Below are 14,919 nucleotides of genomic sequence, written 5' to 3' on the forward strand. Positions count from 1 at the left end.
ACTGGCTCATTTTCCAACAATGACTGAGAGTGATCTTCTCTGGGTACCTAGCCTGTGAGAGCTCCAGTCCCTTTGCTGACTTCAGGCATGTGGCTCTGTTACACCTTGTCCACATTTCGCCTCTCCCTCTCTTTGCTCTGGGAAGTTCCCCCATCCTGATTCTTCACATTCCTAATTCTTTCACCAGCTTATGAGTACCATCTCTTATTTCCTTCACAGAGACTCAGTTCTGGACCCTAGATTCTCATTCCTTTACACGAATCTATCCAGTACTCACCTCTGTCTCTAACACTATTCTCTCTCCAGCCCCCACTTCAATCCGTACCCTCACAGAAACTGGTTTATTATCAACTTCTCCAGTACTGACCTTTGGATGAATAACTGGGCTTTTGGGACAAGGGTTGAGCCCAGAACTGTGACTGCTGTCTGCTTGGGTGCCAGAGAAAGGCTGATGGAGGCTGGAAGATGGGGGAGAGAAGCTAGGAGGATGACCTTCATGTGCCCCTGAGTTCTGTTGAAAGGAACATGTGACAGATTAAAGCCAGCAGAATACTCAAGTGTGGCTTTAGCGGGCCACTGTCTTTGCCCCCAGGTTTCTGATATTTACAGAGCTTCCTGAATTCTATTAGCAGATGACTGTGTCTAAAATATCGCTTATGGGTTACAAACTTTCACTAGCTCTCACTAAGCTATAGACTCTGCACATCTCACCTGTGTAAGTGTTCAAGGCCCTCCATGACTACGGGCATTGCCTAGTTTCAGGAACATGAATTCTCCTGTAACCATACCTCCTACAGTCTACCTACTTATCTTTGTTCACATGGAATGTCTGTTTTCTGTTTAGATTCCTAAGACTCCCCACCTTCATAGATAAAAGACAAGTCTACTAAAGTCCTGACATAGCCTTCTCCTTTTTAGTGCTACTTGTGAAGTACAAGCTGTTCGTGAAGCCTTCTAGGATTCTATTAGCTCTGTCCCATCAATCTCTCTCCTACCCATGTATTCTCTGCCTGGAGATTTCATGACATATATCAGTCACGTTATTTGTTCTTCATGAAATTGCTACTGTCCTATAGAGTCTTTGTAAATAACAAATTATTGCATCTTCTAATTCCTCCCCAACAGCACTGATATCCTCAAAATGGAAAATCATGGCCCAGGCCATGTCCCAAGGGCTATTTTTACCTTTGTTGCCTAGGACACGGTGAATGCAATAGATGTTTATGAATGGTGTTGATAGCTATTTTAGTCCCCATTCCTCCCAGTATGTCCTCTTAGGAGTGGGCACCACTGGTGCGAATGTGTTGTTCGGGTAGGTCTGTGAAAGTGCGTTCTCATTCCCTTTAGTTGGGCTTCATACCCCCAGGGTAGAAACATTTTATCATGGACTTTAAAGGCAACTGATCCTAGCGTTCTAGGCAGTGAATTCAGACTTCCTGGGTCTCATTTTGCTCAATGGCAAATAAGAACACTACACTGGAATAGGGTTACTGGGACTGCAAACAAGATAGCACCTGTACTTGGTACTTGGCAGGTCCTCAGTGTGGGTTGTCTTAGATTTTACAATCTTTGACAATATAGTCTCCTTCGAATTGTCATCTATATACTTTCCTAATAACCCATTAGTTTTATGAACAAAGGGAAAGTCTTTGCTGATCTTGTTGGGTGTCATCTTTGAACTCTTATTCTCACTCATCTTCCAAAGCTCTTCTCTTATTCTGTCCCAGCCACTCACTGCCTTTCATTCTGATCCTTCTGGGTTCTACGACCTCTGACCCTGAGACCTTTCACTGATGCTTTGCCCAGGCCTCCATCCCAAATACTAACAATGCTTCCTCCTTTACCTCTCTCAAGGTTTCACGTCAACATTTCTGAGCCCTTTAGTGGAGACTGTAAACTTCCAGCCTTTTCACACAAACCAGCTCCACTCCACTTTCACCACAAGTTGGATCATCTATTTCCTTGACACTTGTCACCTGTTCTCCCCCAGGAATAGAGTTGCTAGTGTGTGGCACGCAGTAGGTCTTAATAAATATTTGAGAAGAATGTAAGAGAATAGGCACTTTCTCACGAACAGTCTGTCTGCCTACACCCGCCCCCCAAATGTGGTATTAGGATATAGCTTAAGTAGTCTCAAACTCATAGCAATCCCCTGCCTCAGTTTCCAGAGTGCTGAAATTCCAGGCCAGTACTATGCCTAAGTTCCTTTTGGTTCTCTTAATAGAATGATTTGGGCTATGACAGGAGTTGATATCAATTAGCCGAACAATAGCAAAACATTGCTTGGGGCCTGATAAGGTTATATTGGAAAGTTATGCTTTGTTGCAAGTTGTCTATGCTCAGAGTAAAGCTGAGGAGTTTGGCACAGAAGCTGTGATTTTCAGACATTTGCCTTCCAAGCCTTTTACAGAGTAAGTTTGCCAACTGATGATGCAAAGGCTGACGGTGAAGGCTCAAGGTCGGTAGAGTCAGTGAGGTGCCACCTAGCTTCTCAGAAACCCTACCCAGCTCCACCCAGTGGTGGGTGTTAATCCCCTGCATCTTGAAAGAGACACTGCTGGGTGAGGCCACAGGTGCTTACCTGTGCACACCCTTGGCTGCTGTTGGGTGAAGACACCCCATGGTTCTCTCTCTGAGCCCCAGAGGAGGAAGCCAGGAAGTAATGGTTGTTAGGCGATGGGGGCAGGCTGATGTGTTGCGGGCTCTTCAGGGTCCCCAGGGGGGAGTGCTGAGGGGAGCACTGGGGGCTGAGAAATGTGGAGGAGAGTACATGGGTTTGACCTGAGGACTCCACACAGTGAGGCAGCAGCTGAGCAGTCTCACAGGCCGGAGGGGGACTGTCGGAGCTGTGGCCCTGTCCCTTCCCAGATGCCTGCTGGGCTGCGAAGGGACAGCTAGAGACATCTTCCTGCTTGATGGTGGTGGCCAAGAAGGGCAGTGGCTTCTGGTCATTGCAGCCGCTCTTCTGCTTCTGCAGTTGCATTCTCAGCTCCTCCACCTGCCGCTGCTCTTGCCGCAGCTTCCAGGTGAGCTGGTTGATCACCTTTTGCTTCTCTACCAGCATCTTGTCCTTCTCAGAGTCTAGCCCGTCAGGCTCGGAGGGGCCCGAGCCCCCATTCAGGCTGCTCAGCAGACTCTCATCCGTACAGGCGGGCACCGGCGATGCATGCAGGCCGAAGCCAGGTGACGCATCGGTGAAGGTGTCTGGCAGGGACCCTGCAGCAGACAAGTCAGATGAGGCGGGGGAGATGGGCGGGCTGGAGCTTGTGCTGCCAAAGTGGTAGAAGCCTGATGGGGAGGACTGATAACTGGGCAAGGTGTTGGGCGTGACAGGAAAGGTGACAGTTGTGATGTCCCCAAAGTTGGGCACAGGGTTGCCAGCACAATCCTGGAAGGGTCGAAGCCGGTCCACCAGTGCTGTCTTGGTGCCCGACACTGGCAAGCCCCGGATTCGAAGCTGTTGTCTTAACTCTGACACCTAAAAAAAATGAGGGGTCCATTAGTGCAGTGTTCTGTGACAATGTATTTGTTATTAAGGGAGCTTTCACACACACACACACACACACACACACACACACACACACACACACGGAACTTAACAATATCCATCTACTTCTCTTTAATATTTCTTTGTAATTTCTCTCCTGCCTCTGATTTTAACCATTTTACACAATTTTAACAACTCTTAAAAATCTATTATCATTTTATAAGTCCATCATAATGTGAAAATAGCATGAATTCAAAAACACAGGGACAACATCTAACTTGTGGGACAAGCCAATTGAGCTTTGAGGCCTTCACAGAACATCAGCCATTCCCAGAGGCCATCCCTACTGCCCAACAGAAAAACTGGCAGGAATCAAAAATCAGTTCGAATATGGTGTGTAGGGAATGTACATCTCTTCACAACACTGTACATTAAAAAAAGAACACACTTGGAGCTACTGTAGTGAAGACCATCTGTGCCTTGTTTTTCATGGTCATAATCATGGGAATGCTTTTCTTAACCTAATGGTCAAGTCACTTAACCCACGTCTCTCCAACCTCCTTCATGTCTGCAGGAGAATGGTGTCTTCCTGGGTTTAGATGCACAAGTCTAACAGTAATCTGCAATAATTATCAGGCATTTTGGCTTCTACCTCTTGCTCATTTCCAAATCTAAAACATATACCTGCTCACTGAAGGGCTTGATAGAAAAAGCAAATTGTGGACATTTCTGGAGTTTGGCTTCATTAGGTCTGGGATGGGGACCAGGATCTTCCATTTATACCAATCCCAGGAGACATTGATGCCACTGGTCTTGCACCAGACTTTGAGAACAAAACTTTATTTGAGGAAGAGGGGCATGGGGAAGATTATGTTTAGGAGATAGAACCCAGGTCATTGCACGTGGTAGACCAGTTGTCTATCTTTAGTTACCCTCCAATTCCTCAGCCTCTGGGGTTTGGGTTTTATCTTCATTTTGTCTGGCTGACCTCTGACTCCCAGTTCTCTGGCCCCACTTCCTCAGTGTTGGGGTTACAGACATACCTCACTATGTTGTATGGTGAGTATAAGTTGGGTCCAGTAACTTTCATGACAGGGTGGGTAGAAATTGCATATTGAAGAATGCACCTGGTGATTAAACCAGACCATTCTTGGCCTTAGCTTCTTGATCCTCTGTGCTCTCTTTGAAGTGGGATATTAATCCTGTCTTATACATTTTTGCAAGGGCATACATGGATTTATAAAAGCACTTGGAATAGTGCCTGGAAAATGGTTGTGCACTACAAGACCATTATTATTATACTGATACACATGTAATTAATCAATTGCCATGTTCTTAGAATATTCACAAGTTGTAAAAATGAAATATATACAATCAAGGGAACTGGTCAAATAAAAATTACTGTATGCGATGAGGTACTGAAGATCCACTGAAATTAAAGCCATGAAAGTTTGTTGACCTTGTGAAAAGAATAACTATGTATAGTTTATTGTTAACTGAAAGAACGCTTGAGATGATACTATTTTAAATAAATTAAATGGTGCATGCATACATTTAAACTTATGTTTGCTTATAAAATTATCTAGTGACTATGGGTTAGAATGCTAGATAGTCTATATTGAATTTCCTAAATAGTCCACATAGACACATCACTTCTATGATTAAGGCAGGAAACATTCAATGCCTAAGGTCCAATGATTCTGTAAAACAGAAGAATACATAGGAAAACTTTCTGTAGGGACAGAGATTTTTGAGCATAAAAGCAAAGGAAGTAATCGCAAAAATACCCACAACCAAAAATTAAAGCAAAACCAAAAAGCAATAAAAAATGCAAATCCTAATAGTAATCTTTGGAAAGAAATCGATGACAGCATCAAAAATACATTGCCAAAATGAGAATACATCAAGTGTGCCTGTCGTTATAAAAAGGGAAGGCTGAAAGAGTGGCTCGGCAGTCAGAGCATGTGTTGTTTTTGCAGAGGACTCAGGTTCGGGTCCGAGCACGAGCATGGCAGCTCAAAACCACCTATAACTCCACTTTCAGGGGTCTTTTGATCTCTGTGTGCACCAAGCATGCCCGTGTACACATATATGTATGGGGGTGAAACTCCCGTACATATAAAACAAACAAAAACAGATAAAAATTAACAACAGCAACAACAAAAAGCTGAGGCCAAATATAAAATTAGGTAAGGCATCTGACCCAACTCTTTATAAACAAACACAGTTTTTAAAACTCCCAGAACACATGTGTTTGATCATTAGTAATGTAAGAAGTAATACAATTAAAATAAAAGGTATATTTTGATTCACTTGATAACAGATAAATGAGTAGGAGGGTTTTGTGTGAGCAAAGAGGCAGTGAGATAAATCTCTTAGCAAACTGAGGGACTTAACTGTCTTTCTGTTTAGCATAACTCTCTGAAAACATCAGCCCAACAATGTCTGTGAGCTGGTGAGATGCGCACTCTCTCTCTTCTGGTACCACTGAGCTGGGAGCGCTGCCTCTTAATGTGCACTGGGACACACATGGGCAGGCTCACTTTGGAGTGAAGCTCTTTAACATGTGGCTCTACTGCAGACTGTTTGGGAGAGAGAAATCTGTCTAGATCCTTCAAGATTGCTAAAGATTATTAATGTAGGGTTTTTGGTGTTTGGGGGAGAGGTTGTTTTGTTCGTTTGTTTACTTGTTTGTTTTGAGACAGCACTTCTCTGTGTAGCTCTGGCTGTCCTGGAACTTGATTTATAGACCATGCTGGTCTTGAACTCAGATCTGCCTGCTTCTGCCTCCTGTGTGCTGGAAGTAAAGGCAAGCGCCACCAAGCCTGGCTTAAAAAAATATATTAATGTATTTTTAAACCAGAAATTTAATTATTTCTGAGAAAGATAATCAGAGAAGATGATAGATGTATAAACAGAGGACACTGATATCCTATTCTGAATCGCAAACCATTTGGCAGCAAGTTTCTTGTCCAGGAGTGGAATGCTACTTAGGCTATAGGGTGGTTTGCTGGTATTAAAAATATAACTTTTATTGAATATTAAAAGTTGTGGAAATATTCATGGTGTGTTAAGGAAAGCATGTCAGAAATTTATGGGCAGCATAATTATTTAGAAGTAGTTGCTGTCAAGCAGACTGTGTTCACATGCATTTCAGGCTGGAAGAAGCATCACGTCATGCTTTCCCTGGCTCCTGTCTATTAAAATGCCATTGACATTGCTATGCGTGATCATGTTTCAACTTTAAAATGTCACTTTCCAGCAACGAAGCACCCCGAGAAGGCACCACAGCCACTCACAGCCACTCTTGCTGGCAGCCAGAGTGCTGCTTCTCTTCAGAGTCTTGCTGGACATTTTTTTTCCTTTCAAATTTCCTGGTTTGAAAAAGTGCAAGATAGCAACTCATTATTGTTTTAATTTTGAGTTACTTAAAATTAATGAGTTCCACACTTATTTTTAGAATCTGTTCTTGCACCGAATAATTTAGGCTACATTATTAAATAATGCAGATCAGGGTCTAAAATAAAATGAGTACTTGTTGGGTTCAATTCCCTTAAAATGTCAGATCGTTTGGCCATGTGGGCTTGCTTGAGGTGAAGACTTGTACACACCTCTCCTCTACACTCATTGGGGGTCTAATTATTGGTAACTTTAAGATCATTTATTCTGGAAGAATTCTAACATACTCAAAGGGAGATAGAAAACCATAAAGAACTCACATACACATCAAACGACCTCAGTAATTGTCAACTGATGCCTATTTTCCTTCCTTTTCTACTTCTTTTACATTGTCTTGAGGTCAACTATATTTTGATTTTTACAGAGCTTGGTATCTACCTCCAAAAGAAAGGAGCTCTTAAACACATAAACACAAGCACTATCCACCTTAGAGTGGACAGTTTCTTAATTTTCATCAAATATTTTCCCAGTCTTCAGAATTAATTCTGAAATTAAGAATCCTTCCCTCACCCTCCCTCACATGAAAAAAACACTATTCTCTTTCTCTCCTTCTCTCTCTCTCTCTCTCTCTCTCTCTCTCTCTCTCTCTCTCCCTCCCTCCCTCCCTCCCTCCCTCCCCCCTTCTGTAGGCCAGAGGTCAACCCTCCCTCCCTCCCTCCCTCCCTTCCCCCTTCTGTAGGCCAGAGGTCAACCTCAGGGTTCTTTTGTCTGTCTGTCTGTCCCCCCACCTCAGACAGGGGTCTGCCATTGTCCTGGAGATCACACAATTGAGTTAGATTTGCTGGCCAGAGAGCCCCAAGGATCCCTCTGTGTCTGCCTCTGTTGCTGTTGGGAGTTGGGAGTTGCTGGTGGTCCTGGGAATCAAACTCAGGTCCTCATGTTTTTGTATGGCAAGCACTTTATCCACAGGGCAATCTCCCAATCCTGATATCTCTGTAAGGAGAAACCCAACTCCTCCCAGTGCTCTTCATGTTCACACCGTGAAACACTGACTAGAGAAACATCAGTTACGTTGTATTGCCTTCCAGATCATCTCAAGGGATGATCACCTTCTCAAATCCCCTATTCCATCGTTCCTCAGAAGCACCGTGAGCTTCCTTTACTCTCTGCCTCCTCCTACTTCTTTCCTTTCCACTCATTCGTCTTTCTTTCTCATGACCTCATCCACTTCCCCAGTGAATTTTTCCCAGTGAGCTATGCTCAGTTTGCCAAGGATTCTAGTTCCTGACTCCATCCCCTGCAGCCCAGGTCTCTCTGCAATCTCTACTTCACAAAATTCAAATTAAGGGTTGGGGATGGGAACGGGCGGACTAATGAAGAAATGGCCAGGATGGGCTCAGTGAATACTATGAGGATCTTTAAGGATGCAGGATTTTAAAGAAAGGGGTTATAAGATGGTTTTTGGAGAGCAGTAGGTAGCGTGGGAACCAGGCAAACAAGTGTCATCTCTGGCAATCTGATGAACGTGTGGATACGGTTCATACACTGCGAAGACTGTATCCATCCCGCTCTGTCTCCATATGGAAGCTGGACAGAAGGGGAACATGTCGATCAACACTGAGCGCTTTGCAACATACCAGGGTCAACTAGAAACCCTCTGTCATTTGAGTGAATATAGATCCCTGGACTCTGTGATCTGCAGTAAGTTGCTGGCATGCATGTTCCATTGAATAAGCTGACACTTCAGGGCGGAAGTCCCCAAATTTGGGAACATAAGAGAAAATTGTTTTAAATTATATTTGGACAGAGAGTTGCTAACATTTTTTTTTCTTATTCAGTGAGGGACAAGATACTCATTTAACAATTGGATAAAAGAACCCGAACCACACAACCTCCATCTTTAATGGAAAAGCAACTTTAAAACTCAAAAGCGTTAGGAAGAAATGTAGGTGCATCAGCTCTAGGGATTGCTCTGAGCTACATGAAGAGCAATCCCCAGGGTTTCTTATTTCCCCTATTCCACCAGAGATCGCCAAGGCTTCATTGTGAAATTGACCATTGCTTTAGAAAATTCTAGAGGCTTTATAAGTCGCATACCTCCTCCTCCTCCAACTGTTTCTTAGTAACTCGTTTATCCTAATGAGAAATTTCAGGTGTAGCAGAAAGGAACGGATCACTCTAAGCTTGGCAAGGCTGAGGCAGGACCTGAAGGTTAGAGCTTGACTATGGCACCCGAAGTTCTGCAACACCCATGGGTCTTTCCCATACCTTCTCCCTCTTCAACGTTTTACTCAAGAAATCAGGTCAAATTGTATACCTTGAGATCATCCAGGTTTGGTGGAAGGGGGCCTGGTTTGAGAGAAGAAACACCAGTTTGTCCAGAAAGGCTATTTTTGACAGGGGACAGCGGGGTATTGTTCAGTGGTGTTGAGGAAGAATTCGGATTTCTGGTCATCTGTTCATTTGGCTCTCTGGAAAACAAGAGGTACATACAATACAATACAATACAATACAATACAATACAATACAATACAATACAATACAATCAGGCCTATGTGGGTGGAGCCTCTGTAGGTGGAGCTTGGGACAAGTTACAGAGTGATTTCATACAGGGGTCAATGATGTAACAAATCAGAAGAGGGTGGGAGAGGGGAAACAGTAACTTAAACTAGATAGCACATGCAGAATTCCCAGCTTCATTCTGAGGACACGGAAAAGCATCATGGAATCTAGGCATAGGGAGGCCTGCAGGTCCACCCATGACCTAGCTGAGGCACTATTCTGGAGAGGTCTGAGCATGACGTATTGGATCTTGATCATGTTCAGCTTTAGATATAATTAAGAGGGGGTCATAGGCAGGTGAAACAATCCTCTTGTTAACTGTATGGGTGAAGATGTTGGCCATGTAGAATATGATCAGGACCTGGCAACACAGGCATACAGCCCAGGTTCAAGGGCCAGTTTCAAAAGCTGTCACTTAGTCCGTTAGCAGTGACCTCAAACTGCCAGCAAAGTCAATTCTGCATTCTTAGACGTTCTGCAGTTCAGTTTGGAAATACTAAGGGTTTCCCTTTCCTCTAAGGAACCTTGATTTAGTTGTTTCCTCCCAGCCCTATCTATGGTCCTGACAATGTATACATGGTTTCTACAGAGTCATAGGCCAAACATGTCAGAGGAGGACATGATGTAATGCAGGGTACACTGGTCCCACAGAGCTGACCCTGCAGGCCTTAGACAGAGATGCCATCCTCTACCTCTGTCTAGCATTCCCCACTCCAGCTCGAGGCACTCACTTGAGGTGTGCTTGGTGCATCCCAGGGTAGCTGAACCGTTGCTGTTGCTGCTGTTGCTGCTGCTGCTGTTGCTGCTGTTGCTGCTGCTGTTGCTGCTGGCTGAGGATCTGTAGCTGCAGGAATAGCTGCTGTTGCTGAAGCAGCCGAGCATAGGCAGAGTCCATGGGGGGAGGGGATTTCTCTGCCTTCTGGTCCGGGGGGATGTACTGGTGGTATTTGAGCTTCTTCACCTTTGGTTTGGGGTCTTTGGGCTTTTTGTGGCGGTTCTTACTATCACCCAAAGACTTGGACTGCAAAAAAGAAGGGAGACATAGCCTGTGTTGTAGGTGATAGTCAGAAGGTTTCCCCTCAAATTCTGTAAGGCATGGTGCATAGTTTCCAACAGCGTTCATGGATCAGGTGAGCAGATCTGACAAATTACCACCCTCACAGCACATGGGCACCTTACACCTTACAGGACAATTGGAGCTTTCCTGGAGTGGAGTTCAATGAGAGCTTACATTTCAATAATCTTATGTAAAACCTGTGGATAGCCTACCACTCCCATGTGGGTTCGCTTATGAGAATGTATGTAAGCAATTCAAGTTAAACACATGGTAAGCTGACTTGCTAAGGACGTGAACTTAGATGAAATGAGCATTGTATCTGCAGAATGTGGTCCTCAAATGCACCTGTAGACTTGCCTTCCCTCACATTCAAAAATGTCCATATCTGGCAGGAAGCCACACCCCTTGAAATACTGATTCTTTACCATGGGGAGGGACGCCCACCCACCACCCCCATTCCAGGAGTCATTCACCATACACTACGATCTGCACACAGTGAGGGGGTGAGGGCGCAACTTTGGGACCTAATAGAAATGTTTGAGTACAATATAAGTTTACTATCTATAAGTTTCATCACATATAAGATGAAGAAAATATTATTTAGTTTGTATCTTTCAGTACAAAGATCATAAAAAGGTCATCATAGGGGCAGGCTTAGGAGATAAAAGCCCTTGCTGCCAAACCTTCTCTCTCTCTCTCTCTCTCTCTCTCTCTCTCTCTCTCTCTCTCTCTCTCTCTCTCACAGACACACACAGACACACACACACACACACACATTTTGTGATAATTCCATACATAACCTTCTCTCTTGGAATCAAAAAGCCCTAATATATTAGGAAGCAATAAGTCTATTATCATGGAGGAGTAAAAACCATCCAAACCAGATTTTATTAAAGGTGGTTCGAAGGAAGAACATGGGTGTCAAATTGGAAGGAAAGAGTAATACCATCACTGAACAGAAGAGGGAGCTCCTGAATAGCTGGCTGGCACAGTTTCCAGGGACAGCCTCCAGACTTCAACTACAAGCAGCACATTTGAATGTGACCTCCAAGGAGCCTACAACGTTCCTTCTTCACTGACTCAGTCACCTTGTAAGATGCAGGAGCTTTCGTTTTCTGAGTCTTCCTCTCTGAGACTAATGAATAATGATTGGGAGTATCTCTGAGCGTAGAGGCTTTATTTCACTCTACTCATTAAATGATTGGCTTTCTGGCTAATTAATCAAACTTGGGCAAGTTTCTGCAGGGTCTGATGACCAGCTCCTCCCAGCTTAGCTTCTGCTCAGGCCTCATCCCCTCAGGTTTGTTTTGCTGACTCAAGGGTGCTGAAGATGCTTTTGTTACCCTATATTGCCTTAGCACAGGCACCCGGAACATTCCGGAAGATAGTGTGTAATGGTTGTTAGTAACATAACACACCCATATGGTTTGACTCCTTTTGTGAGTACAGGGGATACTTGTTCTGTATTTGCATGTATTTTTTTTTATCTTTACAGCTCACAGGACACAGAAGGTGTACACATGCATTTTCCTAAGGGTGGACCAGCGATAGATCCACCATGGTGTTCAAGTCCCAGGCTGTGTGACTCAGCAACTGGAAAAAGGAAGGCAGTACCCTATGCCTAGAGATTCCAAGACTTTATATGCATGCATGCATTTACCCCTGCACACACACTCACATACACACACATATTCACACACACATACACATACATTCACACACACACACACACACACACACACACACACACACACACGTGCTGTTCTTTGGGCTCCTAGCATGTCTTCTTGGTATGGGGCAGTTGACAGCTTTACTAATTTAAATTACGCAAAACTTAAACATTCAATTAGCAATGCTACTATCATTCCTCTTTATAGACACCTTCACCAGTAATGGGGACCATTTCCTCCTCCATCCAATGTGCATCTAATAGATGATAAAACTATTATTTTGTCATTGACTATTACTTTAATTTACAACCTAAAAAGTTCCCAGAAGAATTGTGTCACCAGGTACTAAAAGGTAACACTAGAACTGAAAAAAAAGTGCTCCCAACTGAATCCAATAGATATTAGCTAGTACAGAGTAATATAAGAAAGCCAAACGACTGTGCAGTGTTTAATTAGGAGACAGTTCTCTGGGAATGGCTGGATGTAATGCTGGGGAAATTAAGTATGAAATATGGTAGTCACCGCTGGCTGTCTCCTGTGAGCGTAACTCTTCCCATGCTTGTCTCCCCTATGCCTTAGAGCCTTTGCAATACCCAAGGCTTTAGTGCTGCTCCTGTCATATAAATACAACTGCTCTGAACATGTTTTATGAGCCTTACAAGTCCCACGTGCACTGCAGTCAACTGGGTGAGCCCATGCTGAGCTTTTATTTTTAATCTTCATTTTTAATTTTGTGTTGTGTAGCCCAGGCTAACCACGAACTCACTGATTTATTTTTTTCCCTTCTGAATGCTAGGATTACAGGCATGTATGTACCACCTTGTCTGACTCATGAAATCCAAGCCACAGACATGCTGTCTGAGCTATATTCCCAATTTAGACAGGCTTCCTTAGAGCCGAGAGTATATATGTAGATGGCATGTGCCGCTTTGTGACTTTTCTAGTTGCCCGAACCTGTGACTGGTTTCATGTAAGTCTCCTCATACCAACAGAACTGCCTTGGAAAGCTCTGCTTTGTATGGCTTCAGGAAGCATAGCCTCAGGCAGAGATTGGGGGCTAGACAAGTTCATACCTTTACCGCAGTGTGCACAGGGATCGGGGTGCTGAGAGGGCCAAGCACCTGCTTCCCAGAGTCTGACTGGTTGCTCAGCTGGGAGGCTGTATCGTTCTTGTCACTTTCTGAGCCAGGAGTGAGATCCTGAAATCCAAATTGTAGTGTTACTGGGATACAACAGTAGAGGTGCTGTACCATTCGGCTGAAGCCCTCCTGTGTCCACCTTAGCTTCCTGTCCTGGTAACACTGGAAGACATCCCAATCTGTCACCCACTGCAGAGATACCTCTGAGAGATAAAGTGAAATTTTCATTACCAATTCCAGAAGATGGGGTGTACTCCTGGCTTGATCTGGGCAAATTAGGACACCTGGTCACCCTGAAGGAGAGCACTACAGAATAGTGAGATGGAGAAAGAAAGGAGAAAGGGAGAGTGGGAGCAAAAGTTCTGAGGGAAAAAAAGAAGCAAAACAGGGGGGAAGGGCATGCGTGCATAAATATAATGCCTGTGGACATGTGCAAGTGTATGTATAAAGAGAGAACTACATGTATCTGTCTCATTGTGTAGGAGTTTATGTGTGCATGTGTGTATACGGATAGAATTATGAATATGAGTGTCAGAATGTAGGAATGTGTGTGTATGCATGTGTATATTTGTAAATGTTCATGACTCTTTGTTGGCTACATACACATGTCTGTGTATATATGCATGTGTATACTGACAAATATATGTATATATATGAATATATATGCAGTAGTCAGTATGAGTACTTTCCTGGACATGTGCACACAGGTATGTGTACATCTATGCTCATTATATGTGTATTCATGCATATTCATACATGTATGCTTGTATACATGTGCTGGTTATATGTGTTTATGCATGTTCACACTGGTATCTATGCATGTTAAGATATATATCTATACATATCTATGTGTGTCTGAGTACATATCTTATGTACATGTGTACTTGTGCATAAATGTTTATATGCATCTTTATATCAATGTATATGTATAGAAGGTAGATATAAAAGGGGAAGAATTGTCAGAGTTCAGGGACAAAATAATATGTGTATATGTGTGTTTATACATGTGTATTAGATCCACGTTTTTGCATGTTTAGGGACACACACGTCTTTATGAGAGGTATGCTTCTGTCTGCTGGGGCTTCCATGAAAAGAATAATTCTCTTCCTTTCCAACATAACTATGCTATGGCTCAACAAAGGGGCAGGGGTCTTTATACCCTTCCTGGGGGGGAATTGGGCTGCTCAGTTCTCCCCTGAACCCCTGACCCCCAGCGTGTCACAAACCTACGGGCTGCTTGTCTCCCAGAGCCTCAGCGTTCTAACCTTCTAGACACAGTTGCTGAGAGAAGAGACATAAAGCAGCCCTTGCGTTTTCTCTGTGCCACTCATGCTTGGCCCCCTCTTCCCCTTCTGCTAGGGTTAAGAAGAAAATAAAATGCGTCTTTTCCTCAAAACCATTCTTAAATCAGAGGCCAAGGAGAGGAGTTTGCTGTCAGAAGAATATGTGCAAGTGGCCTGATAGCCTGTTTGATGTTATCAAAGACGTCTGACTGCAAAGCTCAGTATGGGCATGGCAGGAAGGGAGCTGCTTTGATGATGGACTCCTGCACGAGGAGTGCACATTCAGCCTTGCCTCTCCCGCCTCCTGCCCCCTCCCACTTCA

The 14,919-nt window shown here is 43.9% G+C and overlaps 1 protein-coding gene across 5 annotated transcripts in view; it reads right to left on the reverse strand.

The window, feature by feature from the left end:
• The window catches only part of Myocd (myocardin), a 94,475-nt gene that overhangs the window by 13,655 nt on the left and 65,901 nt on the right, over window positions 1-14,919 (reverse strand). For 4 of the 5 annotated variants that reach the window (NM_001414232.2, XM_087569778.1, XM_087569779.1 and 1 more), the window contains 5 exon segments: window positions 368-511; window positions 2,582-3,478; window positions 9,204-9,357; window positions 10,180-10,469; window positions 13,249-13,374. In NM_001414232.2, the coding sequence (NP_001401161.1) occupies window positions 368-511; window positions 2,582-3,478; window positions 9,204-9,357; window positions 10,180-10,469; window positions 13,249-13,374 (1,611 nt within the window). 5 annotated transcript variants of the gene reach the window in all.

Source organism: Rattus norvegicus, chromosome 10 (genome assembly GCF_021556685.1).
Source record: "Rattus norvegicus strain SHRSP/BbbUtx chromosome 10, alternate assembly SHRSP_T2T, whole genome shotgun sequence".
Classification (NCBI taxonomy): Eukaryota; Metazoa; Chordata; class Mammalia; order Rodentia; family Muridae; genus Rattus; species Rattus norvegicus.